This window comes from Bombina bombina, chromosome 3, assembly GCF_027579735.1.
Source record: "Bombina bombina isolate aBomBom1 chromosome 3, aBomBom1.pri, whole genome shotgun sequence".
NCBI lineage: Eukaryota > Metazoa > Chordata > Amphibia > Anura > Bombinatoridae > Bombina > Bombina bombina.
This window is the reverse complement of record NC_069501.1, coordinates 218278991-218296402: the sequence shown is the minus strand read 5'-3', so window position 1 is coordinate 218296402 and position 17412 is coordinate 218278991. Positions and strand designations below refer to the sequence as shown.

The 17412-nt window shown below is 38.9% G+C and overlaps 1 protein-coding gene across 2 annotated transcripts in view; it reads left to right on the top strand.

Moving 5' to 3' along the window:
* Nucleotides 1-14851, top strand: part of SLC6A4 (solute carrier family 6 member 4) — a 236591-nt gene extending 221740 nt beyond the window's left edge. For both annotated transcript variants that reach the window (XM_053706143.1, XM_053706142.1), the window contains exons 13-14: nucleotides 1989-2156; nucleotides 13387-14851. In XM_053706143.1, coding sequence (XP_053562118.1) covers nucleotides 1989-2156; nucleotides 13387-13461 — 243 coding nt within the window. In that variant the 3' untranslated portion in view covers nucleotides 13462-14851. The remainder of the gene's footprint in view (nucleotides 1-1988; nucleotides 2157-13386) is intronic.
* Nucleotides 14852-17412: the final 2561 nt, after the last annotated feature.

Here is a 17412-nt window from a genome sequence, read left to right as displayed (position 1 = left end):
GTAATTTTGAAGCCACAGTGCAGTAATACAATGCTTAACCATAGGAGCATTTTCTTGTATGTCTCTTTAAGAAATACCTATGGCACCCTCTCACTTAGGTAAGTAAAAACCCACAATATGCCCTCTGAGGTAAAGAACAAATATAGTTGCTCTTCATCAAATGATAAAGCTCCCTTCTCTGTTAAATGTTACCTCAGTGCTGTGACAGAATTTGTAATAAATAGATTGTAAAACTCCAGCCAAGATGGGGTTGCTAAATAGAACAGCTTTATGATGAAGTGAACCTTTGCAGAGACCCATATCTAATAAAGCTCTTTTTTACTATTAACTTATAAATAGATATGCTTTGTTGTGGCTCAGGATTTTGCTGTGGTTTCAGGCAGAGCTGGTGATTAATAGGGCTGTGCAGCTGTTACTAGGCACTGCTTGCAGTAAAACTACATGTTTGTAAACTGTGGAAGTTCAAGAGTCAGCAGGAATTCACACTTGGTAAAACATATCTGCCCACGTTATTGGTCTTCTGAGACTGGGAAGTGAGGGAGGCTTGTGGGATTGGTCTGCAGGCATTTTGTGGGTGGAGCCACATATCATTTGCACATACTTAAGCATGTCATTGATGGGGTTTCGCTGGTTTTAGGGTCAGGGTGAGTTAGGGTGGGCCTGGGCAGGGTCCTTGTTGCCTCTGGATTTGCTCGGGAAACCAAGATATTTCCCCTTAAGTTGGAGCTAATGGAGGTGCAGCGGGGAAGAGCCCCAAAAATATTACTGCTCTGGTTAAAGGGACATTTTTCTTTCTTGCATCTAAAAGTGGGCATTTTAAAATCTATTAAAGTTTATGTTTTTGTAAAACAGATGTTTGTTTGCTTCAAAAATCCTATTTGATTTTATGTTTGTGGGGCATGTCATTGTCCACCAATAGAGGGCTAGTTTCCATTGAGGTGGTAAAGTTTGGAAACTGGTGGTAATATAAAAATTCTGCATAGACTTTAATGGCGATAGATGTTTTTACCAACAGTTTCCAAACTTTACCACCTCAATGGAAACTAGGCCAGAGTTGTGGGAATTTTATTACACTGAATGGTTGTCCACTTTCTTTCAGTTTCGAAATAAACAGTTTTAACTTAACCTTTTGTCATGTACAAATATCTTAAATGTTTAAATAGTGCTCTGTGTTCACTGCCAAGAGATAGTATTAAATTATAACTAAAAACACAATATTCTAAAGCAGTTTACAGTAGACATATGTGGAGAGAATACATATTAGATAAAAATAAAGTTATCTACCTTAGGGCAGAGAAATCCAGACGTTGTATATGAAACTATGACAGATGGAGTCTGGCCTTGAGGACCTACTTTTAGGTATTGGTACAATTAATATCCCTGACCTAGATAATGTGACGTGGGTGGCCTTAACCAGATTTCAGACGCAATTTAATAAGAAAGGGGTTTAAAATAAATATTAACTCTCTAGCTGCCAGTGAACCCAAACAAAAATGTCTTTGTAATGGTCTAAGAGAAAATCAGCTAATGTCACTCAGAAGTCAATCCCAGTAGTCTTTAACAGGCACATTCAGTACTGCTAATCCTTATACAGGACCCTCAGTGTAAATTGTGGAAGTGATTGAGCAGATTAGAGGACATTAAACTTGGCATTTTTGGTGATGCACAGGATGTGCCTGTGATTCTCTATTTATTTCATTGTGATGTTCTATACCATAAGATATGAGGGTCACAAGTTGTCCTATTTTCTATGGAGCTTGTAGTACTACGTAAACCTACTGTTTAGAGTATAAGAGCCAGACAGTTCCCCATCTGATTGCCCATACCACCTACCAGCTAAAAGACTGGCACCACGGCATATAATCTTTATTAACAGTTTTACAGAGTATCACACCCCCCAGTTATCTTAGGCATCTGCTTATTTTCTTTCGTAAAACCACAACTGTTAAAGTCAGTTGATAACTTGTTTTCTTTTTTTTCGTCACCAGTTTATCATTTGCAGCTTTATGTCCAGCCCTCCTGATCTTCGCTTGTTTAACTACAAATATCCCTATTGGACTACTGTGCTGGGCTATAGTATTGGGACGTCCTCTTTCATTTGTGTTCCAGTGTACATGGTTTATCGTCTGGCGAGCACACCGGGCTCCTTAAAAGAGGTAAGTACTTCAGGGCTCTGAAATCCAGCAATATAAGATGAAAGATGCGGTGACCAAATATCGCTAAAAGGTGCTTAAAGGGACACTGAACCCAAATGTTTTCTTTTGTAATTCAGAAAGAGCATGCAATTTTAAGCAACTTTCTAATTTACTCCTATTATCAATTTTTCTTCGTTCTCTTGCTATCATTATTTGAAAAAGAAGGCATCTAAGCTTTTTTTTGGTTTCAGTACTCTGGACAGCACTTTTTTATTGGTGGATGAATTTATCCACCAATCAGCAAGGACAACCCAAGTTGTTCACCAAAAATGGGCCGGCATCTAAACTTACATTCTTGCATTTCAAATAAAGATACCAAGAGAATGAAGAAAATTTGATAATAGGAGTAAATTAGAAAGTTGCTTAAAATTTCATGCTCAATCTGAATCACGAAAGAAAAATTTTGGGTACAGTATCCCTTTAAGCAAGGGAGGATTGGCGACTTTAGGCATAGGTGGAAAATACAGTCCAGTGGTCCAGGTACAAGAGTGGGATTTCAAATGATATTTTTTGTATTTACTGTAATATTATTTTTTTTTAAAACAACTGGAAAGAGAAAAAATGTAGGAAATAATAAAGTAAGGCTGTTTACAAAAGCATTTTAATGCAAATTAATATAAAACATCAATATATGCATAAGCCATTTTAAAGTCTCCCTCTTCCTATGGCCATATACGCTCATATTATTCTGGGGAGACAGATAGTCCCAGTGAAAGATTTACACATAATCACTGCACATATGCACCAAAGGATTTGTAAGAACACCCAAACTCACTCACATACATCCACACAAACGTGCACTCACCACTGGGCATATACATGCATACAAGGACCAGAAAATACACATCCATTGCCTCAAAACATGAACATTCATGCAGCCATACCCATACACATGTACCTGCACACACAAACTGTGCACTAATACATAGACACATATGAACTAACCCACGCAAGCACCTACATATGAACTAACCAACAAAAGCACCAATATATGAACTAATCCATGCAAACACCTACATATGAAATAACCCATGCAAACACCTACATATGAACTAACCCACGCAAGCACCTACATATGAACTAACCCACGCAAGCACCTACATATGAACTAACCCACGCAAGCACCTACATATGAACTAACCCATGCAAGCACCTGCATATGAACTAACCAACAAAAGCACCTATATATGAACTAACCCATGCAAACACCTACATATGAACTAATCCATGCAAACACCTATATATGAACTAACCCATGCAAACGCCTACATATGAACTAACCCATGCAAACACCTACATATGAACTAACCCACGCAAGCACCTACATATGAACTAACCCACGCAAGCAGCTACATATGAACAAACCCACGCAAGCACCTACATATGAACTAACCCACGCAAGCACCTACATATGAACTAACCCACGCAAGCACCTACATATGAACTAACCCACGCAAGCACCTACATATGAACTAACCTACGCAAGCACCTACATATGAAATAATCCATGCAAGCACCTACATATGAACTAACCCACGCAAGCACCTACATATGAAATAATCCATGCAAGCACCTACATATGAACTAACCCACGCAAGCACCTACATATGAACTAACCCATGTAAACACCTACATATGAACTAACCCACGCAAGCACCTACATATGAACTAACACACGCAAGCAGCTACATATGAACTAAAACATGCAAGCACTGACATATGAAATAACACGCAAGCAGCTACATATGAACTAACCCATGCAAACAGCTACATATGAACTAACCCATGCAAACGGCTACATATGAACTAACCCACACAAGCACCTACATATGAACTAACCCCAGCAAGAACCTACATATGAACTAACCCACACAAGCACCTATATATGAACTAACCCACACAAGCACCTACATATGAACTAACCCCCGCAAGCACCTACATATGAACTAACCCACACAAGCACCTACATATGAACTAACCCACACAAGCACCTACATATGAAATAGTCCATGCAAGCACTTACATATGAAATAACCCAAGCAAACACCTACATATGAAATAACCCATGCAAACACCTACATATGAACTAACCCACACAAGCACCTACATATGAACTAACCCACACAAGCACCTATATATGAAATAATCGACGCAAGCACCTACATATGAACTAAGCCACTCAAGCACCTACATATGAACTAACCCACGCAAGCACCTACATATGAAATAATGTATGCAAGCAACTATATATGAAATAATCCACAAAAGCACCTACATATGAACTAACCCACGCAAGCACCTACATATAAACTAACCCACGCAAGCACCTACATATGAACTAACCCATGCAAGCACCTACATATAAACTAACCCACGCAAGCACCTACATATGAACTAACCCATGCAAGCACCTACATATGAAATAACCCACAAAAGCAGCTACATATGAACTAACCCACGCAAGCACCTACATATGAACTAACCCACACAAGCAGCTACATATGAACTAGCCCACGCAAGCACCTACATATGAACTAACCCATGCAAGCAGCTACATATGAACTAACCCAAGCAAGCACCTACATATGAACTAACCCACACAAGCACCTACATATGAAATAATCCATGCAAGCACCTACATATGAAATAACCCACGCAAGCACCTACATATGAAATAATCCATGCAAGCACCTACATATGAAATAACCCACGCAAGCACCTACATATGAACTAACCCACGCAAGCACCTACATATGAACTAACCCAAGCAAGCACTTACATATGAACTAACCCATGCAAGCACCTACATATGAACTAACCCATGCAAGCACCTACATATGAACTAACCCATGCAAGCACCTACATATGAACTAACCCACGCAAGCACCTACATATAAAATAACCCATGCAAGCACCTACATATGAAATAACCCACGCAAACACCTACTTATGAACTAACCCATGCAGGCACCTACATATGAACTAACCCACACAAGCACCTACATATGAACTAACCCACGCAAGCACCTATATATGAAATAACCCACGCAAACACCTACTTATGAACTAACCCATGCAGGCACCTACATATGAACTAACCCACACAAGCACCTACATATGAACTAACCCACGCAAGCACCTATATATGAAATAACCCACGCAAGCACCTACATATGAACTAATCCATACAAGCACCTACATATGAACTAACCCAAGCAAGCACCTACATATGAACTAACCCATGCAAGCACCTACATATGAAATAACCCACGCAAAAACCTACTTATGAACTAACCCATGCAGGCACCTACATATGAACTAACCCACGCAAGCACCTACATATGAAATAACCCACGCAAGCACCTACATATGAACTAACCCACGCAAGCACCTATATACTGTATGAAATAATCCATGCAAGCACCTACATATGAACTAAGCCATGCAAGCACCTACATATGAACTAACCCACGCAAGCACCTACATATAAACTAACCCATGCAAGCACCTACATATGAACTAACCCATGCAAGCACCTACATATAAACTAACCCACGCAAGCACCTACATATGAACTAACCCATGCAAGCACCTACATATGAAATAACCCACAAAAGCAGCTACAAATGAACTAACCCACGCAAGCACCTACATATGAACTAACCCACACAAGCAGCTACATATGAACTAACCCACGCAAGCAGCTACATATGAACTAACCCACGCAAGCACCTACATATGAACTAACCCACGCAAGCACCTACATATGAAATAATCCATGCAAGCACCTACATATGAAATAACCCACGCAAGCACCTACATATGAAATAATCCATGCAAGCACCTACATATGAAATAACCCACGCAAGCACTTACATATGAAATAACCCACGCAAGCACCTACATATGAACTAACCCACGCAAGCACCTACATATGAACTAACCCAAGCAAGCACTTACATATGAACTAACCCATGCAAGCACCTACATATGAACTAACCCATGCAAGCACCTACATATGAACTAACCCATGCAAGCACCTACATATGAACTAACCCACGCAAGCACCTACATATGAAATAACCCATGCAAGCACCTACATATGAACTAACCCATGCAAGCACCTACATATGAAATAACCCACGCAAGCACCTACATATGAAATAACCCACGCAAACACCTACTTATGAACTAACCCATGCAGGCACCTACATATGAACTAACCCACGCAAGCACCTATATATGAAATAACCCACGCAAACACCTACTTATGAACTAACCCATGCAGGCACCTACATATGAACTAACCCACACAAGCACCTACATATGAACTAACCCACGCAAGCACCTATATATGAAATAACCCACGCAAGCACCTACATATGAACTAACCCATGCAAGCACCTACATATGAACTAACCCAAGCAAGCACCTACATATGAACTAACCCATGCAAGCACCTACATATGAAATAACCCACGCAAAAACCTACTTATGAACTAACCCATGCAGGCACCTACATATGAACTAACCCACGCAAGCACCTACATATGAAATAACCCACGCAAGCACCTACATATGAACTAAACCACGCAAGCACCTATATATGAAATAATCCACGCAAGCACCTACATATGAACTAACCCACGCAAGCACCTATATATGAAATAACCCACGCAAGCACCTACATATCAACTAACCCATGCAAGCACTTACATATGAAATAACCCAATCAAACACCTACATATGAAATAACCCACGTAAGCACTGACATATGAACTAACCCATGCAAGCACCTACATATGAAATAACCCACGCAAGCACCTACATATGAACTAACCCACGAAAGCACCTACATATGAACTAACCCACGCTAGCACCTACATATGAACTTACCCATGCAAGCACCTACATATGAACTAACACATGCAAGCACCTACATATGAACTAACCCACGCAAGCACCTACATATGAACTAACACATGCAAGCACCTACATGTGAACTAACCCACGCAAGCACCTACATATGAACTAACCCACGCAAGCACCGACATATGAACTTACCCACGCAAGCACCTACATATGAACTAACCCACGCAAGCACCTACATATGAAATAACCCACGAAAGCACCTACATATGAACTAACCCACGAACGCACCTACATATGAACTAACCCACACAAGCACCTACATATGAACTAACCCACGCAAGCACCTACATATGAACTAACCCACGCAAGCACCTACATATGAACTAACCCACGAAAGCACCTACATATGAACTAACCCACGAAAGCACCTACATATGAACTGACCCACGCAAGCACCTACATATGAAATAACCCATGAAAGCACCTACATATGAACTAACCCATGCAAGCACCTACATATGAACTAACCCACGCAAGCACTTACATATGAACTAACCCATGCAAGCACCTACATATGAAATAACCCACGCAAGCACCTACATATGAAATAACCCACGAAAGCACCTACATATGAACTAACCCACGCAAGCACCTACATATGAAATAACCCACGAAAGCACCTACATATGAACTAACCCACGCAAGCACCTACATATGAACTAACCCATGCAAGCACCTACATATGAACTGACCCATGCAAGCACCTACATATGAACTAACACATGCAAGCACCTACATATGAACTAACCCACGCAAGGACCTACATATGAACTAACCCACGCAAGTACCTACATATGAAATAACCCATGCAAGCACCTACATATGAACTAACCCATGCAGGCACCTACATATGAACTAACCCATGCAGGCACCTACATATGAAATAACCCACGCAAGCACCTACATATGAACTAACCCACGCAAGCACCTACATATGAACTAACCCATGCAAGCACCTACATATGAACTAACCCACGCAAGCACCTACATATGAACTAACCCACGCAAGCACCTACATATGAACTAACCTACGAAAGCACCTACATATGAACTAACCCACGCAAGCACCTACATATGAACTAACCCACGCAAGCACCTACATATGAACTAACCCACGCAAGAACTTACATATGAACTAACCCATGCAAGCACCTACATATGAACTAACCCACGCAAGCACTTACATATGAACTAACCCATGCAAGCACCTACATATGAAATAACCCACGCAAGCACCTACATATGAACTAACCCATGCAGGCACCTACATATGAACTAACCCACGCAAGCACCTACATATGAACTAACCCACGCAAGCACCTACATATGAACTAACCCATGCAAGCACCTACATATAAATTAAAGGGACAGAATTTTTATTATTTTAAAAGATAGATAATTCCTTTATTACCCATTCACTAGTTTTGCACAACCAACACTTTTATATTAATACAATTTGTACCTCTGTGATTACCTTGTATCTAAGCCTCTGCAAACTGTCCCCTTGTTTCAGTTCTTTTGACAGACTTAATTTTAGCCAATCAGTGCTGACTCCTAGGTAACTCCACGTGCGTGAGAACGTTATCTATATGACACACAAGAACTAACACCCTCTAGTGGTGAAAAATTCTCAAAATGTATTTAGATAAGAGAAGGCCTTCAAGGTCTAAGAAATTAGCATATGAACCTCCTAGGTTTAGATTTCAACTAAGAATACCAAGAGAACAAAGCAAATTTTGTGATAAAAGTAAATTGGAACACTGTATAAAATTACATGCCCTATCTGAATCATTAAAGTTTATTTTGGACTAGACTGTCCCTTTAACCCACGTAAGCAGCTACATATGAATCTGGAGGACAAACTGAAGAAAAAAAACCCAGATAATTTATTTTGATCCTTTTGAATACCTAGCTCCATTTTAAAGGAAAAAGCACAGCATGCTGGTAGTTTGTCAACATGCTGGCACACACTGGGGAAGGCAGCTTGGAGTATGGTCTGACGCTTGGCACATGTAGGAGGTATAAAGTGTGCCAGTGATCTTAAACTCTGCATCATTGCTTCCATATTGTTTATTTATATGTGTTGTCAGACCCCCTACACAGGTGGGGGGTCTGTATTATATTATTATAGAATTTCTGTGGACCCTTATACAGATCTTATACAGATAACCTAACCCACACATAAACTCATGTACAGATTTACACACTCACACAGGTGTAGGTAACAACAATTACACCAACAGTAAAAAAAAAAAACATAAATATGCATGCTAACAAAAATAAATTAAAAACTGACAACCATATAGATACCCACATTAGGGCTAGATTACGAGTGGCGAGCTAACTATTGTGCGCAAGCGAAAAGGGTTTTATCACGGCTCTTTGCGTGTGTCGGAAGTAGTGCGCATTTTACAGGTTGAAAGTAAACGCATTCGCTTGAGTGGAATTGAATTTAATGAGTGTTGTGATAGTGTGACTTCAGAGCTTTTCTTAACTGTTAAGCTTGACCAAAACGTTGCACAAAACACAACAAGTAAACATTTAAATATACAGTTACACTCATAATAACAGTGTCTAATAAAAATTATTTTTAAAAAAGGACTGTAAAGAGCTTTAAAGGGACACTGAACCCAGATATTTTCTTTCGTGATTCAGATAGAGCATGCCATTTTAATCAACTTTCTAATTTGCTCCTATTATCAAATTGTCTTCATTCTCTTGGTATCTTTATTTTAAAAGTAAGAATGTAAGTTTAGATGCCGGCCCATTTTTAGTGAGCAACCTGTGTTGTTCTTGCTGATTGGTGGACCACCAATAAACAAGTGCTGTCCAGGGTGTGAACCAAAAATTGGCTGGTTCCTTAGCTTAGATGCCTTCTTTTTCAAATAAATATAGCAAGAGAACAAAGAAAAATAGGAGTAAATTAGAAAGTTGCTTAAAATTGCATGCTCTATCTGAATCAGGAAAGAAAAAATTGGGTTCAGTGTCCCTTTAACATAGAGATACACACACAGGGCCATATTTACCATTAGGCAGAGTAGGCATGTGCCTACAGGCACCTTCCATAGAGGGGCCACTGTCTCTCTGCTCCATATGCCTTTTCTGCACACCTCTGCCCTTACTCACCATAGTAGATAATAACTTTTCCCTAAACAAAGATGGCCGCCATGCTGGCCGGTCCGGTTAGTTTCTTCAGTGAATGCGGACAGAGCAGCCAGAGCGGCCTAAGAGTAAGTGTGTGGGGGTTGGTTCTTTTATGGGGAGTGACAGTGAGTGACTATTTGTGCGATATTACAGAGCTCTCTGAGTGCACAGTGGGCATGTATCAACTGCAGCAGCAGTGCCTGTCAAAATCAAAATGACAGATTGTACAGTCAGAGGGGAGTCTTTCATATAAAATACCATAGATATGACTATTATTGCTAAAATGCAAAATGCCAGGGCTATTGCACAGGATAAACACACTTGAAAAAACAACTGACTCTTGGTTGATTGTGCACATTGCAGGCTTAGTCAGCAAAGTTTCTGAATAAAGCCCCAGTATATATATATATATATATATATATATATATATATATATATATATATATATATATATATATATATATATATATATATATATATATATATATATATATATATATATATATATATATATATATACTGTATATACTGTATATATATTTATATATATAAATACTATTCTGACTGGAATCTCATCATACTGTGCAAATACTGTATGTGGCAAAATTAGCAGCTGCTGTATGTGGGGCGCTTTAGATTTTAGTGCCTATAACACCTGGGCTGTAAATCCGTCCCTGTACACACATATATATGTCTAAATATGTATGTATAATCCCCAGTCATTCTCTTTGCCTCTGTCAATGGAGGAGGTGAAGTTTGGTGTCTGAAGAAATGAATTCCTTTTTCGGGTTCTTTTCCCTGCAAGCAAGGATTTGTGTTTAGCTGAGACCACATCAATCTCTTCAGTAGTGGTGGCTTTTAAGCAGTTAGGAAGTTGTGAGGTAGTCCTTGCTTTGTTTCCTAACACATTGCTGCCCATGGAACAGAAAGCCAGAGTTGGTTACTCTGTTCTTTCTTTTTCTACAGGTCTCTGTAAGGAGTATGTGTCCTTTCACGAAAATTAGACATTCAGATAGTAAGTATTCTGTTCCACCTACTGCTGCGCAGGTTGCCCTCCCTCATAAGTCTGATGAGGAGGATACGTTGGTAGCCTCTGAGAGTGAAATCTCAGATTCAGACAGTATTATTCCTTCATCTAAAACTGAAGAAGTAAACTTCAGATTTAAGCTTGAACACCTTCGTGTACTGTTAAAGGAGGTATTGGCTACTTTGGACGACTCCGATACTTCTGTGATTGTCAACCCTAGGAAGTCTAGTAAACTTAATAAATGCTATGATGTTCCTTCCTCTGTGGAAGTTTTTTCCTGTTCCAGACCGTGTGATGGAGATTATTTCTCAGGAATGGGAGAAGCCAGGGATTCCTTTCTCCCCGTCTCCTGTATTTAAAAAGATGTTTCCTGTTGCTGACTCCATTAAAGATTCTTGGTGCACGGTACCTAAAGTAGAAGGGGCTATTTCTACTCTGGCTCAGAGAAATACAATCCCTATAGAGGATAGCTGCTCCTTAAGGATCCCATGGACAAAAAGCTGGAAGCTTATTTGAAGATGTATGTTCATCAAGGTCTTCAATGGCAATCTGCAGTTTGTATTGCCACAGTACCAAGTGCGGCATCTTATTAGTGCAACGCCTTGTCTGAATCAATTTTAGTAGAGACTCCATTAGAGGAGATACAGGATAGGATTAAGGCTCTCAAACTAGCCAATTCCTTTATTTCTGATGCTAACATGTAAGTTATTAGACTGGGAGCCAAGATGTTTGGCTTCACTGTCCTAGCCCGCAGGGCATTGTGGCTAAAATCTTGGTCGGCTGATGTTACCTCTAAGTCCAAGCTTCTGGCACTTCCTTACAAGGGTGAGACTTTGTTCGGACCTTGTTTGGACCTGGTCTGGCAGAAATAATTTCTGATATTACTGGTGGAAAATGGTCTTTTCCACCGCAAGACAAGAAGAATAGACTCAAAGGACGTCAAAGTCATTTTCGTTCCTTTCGTAACTTCAAAGGTCAAAAATCTTCCTCTCTCTCTTCCAAGCAGGAGCAGTCCAAGTCTTCTTGGAAGCCCAATCAGTCTTGAAATATGGGGAAGCGTTAGGATTTGTCTGCTTGACGCTAATGGGATGGGATCTGCTCATGTGGACCAGAGACCAGCTGCTGCCTCACATAGAAGTATGCATTTTAGGCTGCCCCTGCCTCCTACGTTGTAGAATCCCTAAAAAATCTTTTCTTCGTTAGATGCTTTGATCACCCGCGCTCAGGTTGCATCTAATCCACTAAGAAAAGTAAAGTAAATTAAATACACATATAAATGTTAGGCATCCATCGCTGCCCCAACCCACAAAGTTGATTTCTCTAAACTGTCATCGCTACCCCAGCTGCCACTATTAAAGAAAGCACATCTATAGGACGCTCTTACCTGTGGGTCAAGAGTGCCACCACTTCTTTCTCTGCAGTCTATCCCTCTCTTCTTCTTTACCCCTGCTGACCGATTAACATGCCCCCTGACAACATGTTGACGCTCACCCCAGTTCTCTTAAAGACCTCCCGCTGTAGCTCTCAGACAGGGGATAGGGTAGCCAGCACTAAAAATAAACTGAACTGCCAGCGGTAATCTTGTTGCATGTTATACACACAAAAAACCTGCAGCACCAGCGCTGTTTAGGAGAGAATGATGCTGCACTTGCCCCTTGCCCCCCCAAATCTGCCGCCCTAGGCAAATGCCTTGTTTGCCATGGCCATAATACACCCCTGACCTGTGTATAAGTGTATTACTTGCTATGTGCAGCATTAATAAATGACTAAAATGTTTAATCGTTAGAAACTTTTTATCTGAGACCATAAACTCTGGAATATTGTATACTACTACTTCTATATACTCAGAGGGAGAAATAACTGATATGTAAACAAAAATGCTTCTTTTACAAACTTTTCCCCAAGATAAACCAAAAAAATGATTTAAATGTGTAGGCAATTTTTTTTCTATCTATCTATTTATGTAACTTTTATTATAAATTGGATGTGATAATTTGTTGGCTAAAAATACTTCTTTTTAAAAATTGCTTGCTGAAAGGATGTTTTATATTTTTTTACATTTATTTGTTTGTTTTTTATTCAATATAGCGTATTATGAAGAGTATCACTCCAGAGACGGACACAGAAGTTCCCCTAGGTGGGATCCACATGAATGCTGTGTAACCAGCAGCATGTACGATCCCATTTACAAACTTTACACACTCCATCCTGTGCCTACGGAAAAAAACCTCTTCCATACCTCAGACTCTCTCCGGCTCATCTGCTCCCTACAAATAAAAAAGCAAAAACTGGGCCTCCGTTGACAACTCTCACTGAATGGAAATGTAGAAAGATGGTTTGTTTGTATGTCTGCAAATTTTGGACTAAAAATGGCAAGAGTTACGCTTTAGATGAATGATGGGAAACTATGTTACTTAAAGGGACATAAAGACTAAATACATTGTATAAGGATAGTATTGGGGTTATTCCATGCCTCCTTCTAGTCATGGGTGCCTGGGCCAGCATGTTGAAAACTAGCTTTCATGTCATTGCAGTGCTGACATGTTTGCACAAGTGTAGCAACTTTCCTTGAGATACCTGCAATGAAACCTAGGTTACAATATGGTGGCACCCATAATAAAAGTGATGGTAAACTTTACCATGTTTTAAAGTCAGGTTCGGAATCTAAGCAATATTTTACAGGGACTTTAATTGATCACTTCTAATGAAGATGCGCTGTAATTTATCTTTTAATCTACCTGTGGCATTCTAATACACCACACTCCTGCCACCCACTTCAAAACTCATTTTTATTGTGAGCTAACAGTTTGAACTGTTCTCAAATCGGTGCTATAGCCATACAGCATGTAGCTAGTGCGCCGATTAGATTGGAGTGTTTTGAAGTGGGCGGCTCGAACACGAAGTATTAGATTGGCACGGCTAGATTAAAAAAGTAAGTTACAGTGCATCTTTATTAGAAGTGATCAATTAAAGTCTCTGTAAACTATCACTTAGATTCCGGACCGGACAGTTAACCTCACTTTAAATATAGATAGCATGAAATGTATTTAGTGTTTACTGTCCTTTTAAAGAATATAAAAATGTTATCTGTTTACAGAAATCTTTATATATATTGTGTAATAGCCAAACCCTATTAGAATGGCCCTTTCCTAGAACTTGCAAAAGTTAACAGGAAAATGACATTTTAGATAAACAACACAACTCAATCATATGCGATTTTGGATATACAAAGGGATAATAATTTGTTATTGGCTATTTAGAGGGGAAAAGTTAGTAATATAACCAAAGATATAATTTTTGAAGATTTTTTTATAATATAAATTTCGGAAAGTCAAATCAAAATATTTTATGTTTCCATATAGATCTGTTTTTTGAGCACAAGTCATCAGAGTATAGGAATATAGGGTTGTTTCATCTTAGCGATTTACCTACCTGTGTTCTGAGATGCCCTGACTGTGTAACCTGTTAATGTGCCCCTGGGCAGCCACTAATTTAGCGGAAGCTGGAATACGTTCATTGCATTCAAAGCCAAATATATGTTGTATAAATACTATTGTTTTCTTATATGTCATATGTTCATCTAGTTAATAGGGACACACTTCCTGTTTTAAAACACTTAGTTGTAATATTTATTTTTTAGTGAACGCTTTATTTTCTTCATTGAATATTACGAGACCAGAATTTGAGGTTATCCTAGCACAAATGGATAATCTCTCAGTAACTGTAGGCTGTTGAGACTCCAAAAGGAAAAACGTAGGAACTAATGTGCTAGCTAGTAGTATAAAAATCACAAATCCATTCATCAAGAAAAAAAACTAAGAGACATGAAACCCCAATTTTTTCTTTAAGAATTCATATAGAGTGTAAAATAAAAAATAAAAAATGATATCCATTTAATTTAATTACCAAGATAGGTAGGCTTAGGAGTGTGCACGTCGGAGCACTATATGGCGGCAGTTTTGCAATAATGCTTTTAACAGTGTTATACATTTGCAAGCACACTAGATGACAGAGGTGTTTCCACAAACCGCTGTCATACGGTGCTACATTACCACATGCACGCTCCCTGCCTAGGTATGCTCTTCAACAAAGAATACCATAAAAACAAAAATTGATAATAGAAGTAAAAAATAGTTTTTTTTTAAACTGTATGCTGCCTGAGTCACAAAATAAAAATGTTGAGTTTTATGTCTCTTTACATTAAAATGACTGCACCACTGATTAAACAATTTGGGCAAGATTATGTATTATTTTATTCTTGGCCCGCTCAGTTAATAATGCTCATATTGTTACAAGTCATTGATTGGATTGTTTAGCTAAAGCATTTACATGCATCTGATACATACAGTATATATTAATTATCTTTTATTTGTAGAGCACCTGAGAAACTGAAGGGCTAACATATAGCGCCCCTTATACTATAAATACAGTAATAGCTCACTCCTTGTGGTCATATTACAAGTTGTCAGTTACATTTTGCACCTGTGCATAATCCAAAATATTGCTTTCTCAATTACCATTTTTGGAAAACTATTATTTTTCGCTATTGTACATTTAAATAAACATTATAATGCAATAGAAATAAATGAAGGTGAGTAATGCTTAATAAATGTGAAGCAAAGGGTGAGTAAGAAATAAGAGGTTTTAAGTGTCGGGAAGGAGGTGCAGGGATATGCTAAGCAGGTGGGAAAGGAAAGGGTTACGGCTGTATGTGCCTGTGTGATAAAGCTGTAATATGTACAGTTAAACGAAAATGGAAAGTATATGGCAAACAAATAAGCAAACACCTGGGCAGGCATTTTGCACATTTATGTTACCCGACATGAATATATTTAGTGCAGGAACTAATAGAAATCTATCACATATTGGCTTTAGGCAGCTATGCTATCTGACGGAATTACTGTAGGGAACACTGTACTAACACACAATAACTATTACCATTGGCTGATGTTAATGCTCAGGTGTTAATATGGCCATTTGTGTTTAAGTAAATATATTATTAAATGCTTGTTTATTGGGGGCCTGTAAGGCCAGAATCAGTGGCAGTTCTAGAACTTAATATTTGTGGGGCTGGCATTAGTGCTGAAAAAGTTGAAACATACAGCACACATTATATGGAGCCCTTTGCAGCTCACTGGGTTCTGCACATGCTCTTGGGGGTCCATAGCCCCCCTAAGAATAAAAATATAATATATATATATATATGTATAATTTATACAAGCAAATTCCTGAAAGTCATTATATTCATATATATTTCAGAGAATGGTTGAATGTTCTTAGTATTTCCAACCTCCTTGGAAAGTACTTGGGGTTAAGTGCTGGAGGTTTATCTGTGTTGCTATGTCAGGACGTCATATTTGTTATTACTTTTCATGAAGATGTTCCCCAGGCGGAGGGGGCTGACTTCTTGCGCACCCACAACTCACTTTTAATAGGGTAGATGTAGCATGCACTTTTATTTAAATGTGATTTATGAGTCCAGCTCCCTGCTGGCAGCAGCACAGGCCTGTACTATTTGTATTTGCAGAGTTTAGGTAGCAACTGTAGTGTTATGCACTCCTGCCTGTTGCTTTGCAGAGTCAGACATTACTCATACTGACCTCAGATTATTTACTCAGATTATTCACTGCAATTGATAATTTTCCGGAATCCTACAAATTCTTGCTCAAATTCTACATATATAAAATAAATGTAACTTAATTGGAGCTTAAGTTTAGGTATAATTGTAAAAAATAAAATGCTACGCAAACTCATCTAAAATATTACGTTTCCGAACCTTAGCGGATTCAGTGTGCATGCGCACATAAATGATAGATCATATTGTAGGTCAATTAATACAGCTATAAAGCTGTTATCTAAAGGTTTGCACTTTATTTCTTTTTTTCATTGTGTTGCCAAAATATATGGCGGCATACAGATTTATTATAGCTGTCCCTATATTTCAGCACTGTAACTGTTCCTCCCATTGTCAATGTATTCATTAGTATATTATAAGAAAAACCCACTGTATTTTACAAATAAATGAGGAGAGATAATGGTGTTTGCTGAATTAGCTACAACTGGTGCAGAAGGTGCTCAGCTAATAGAAGCCATAAACACTGCCAAATATTGAAG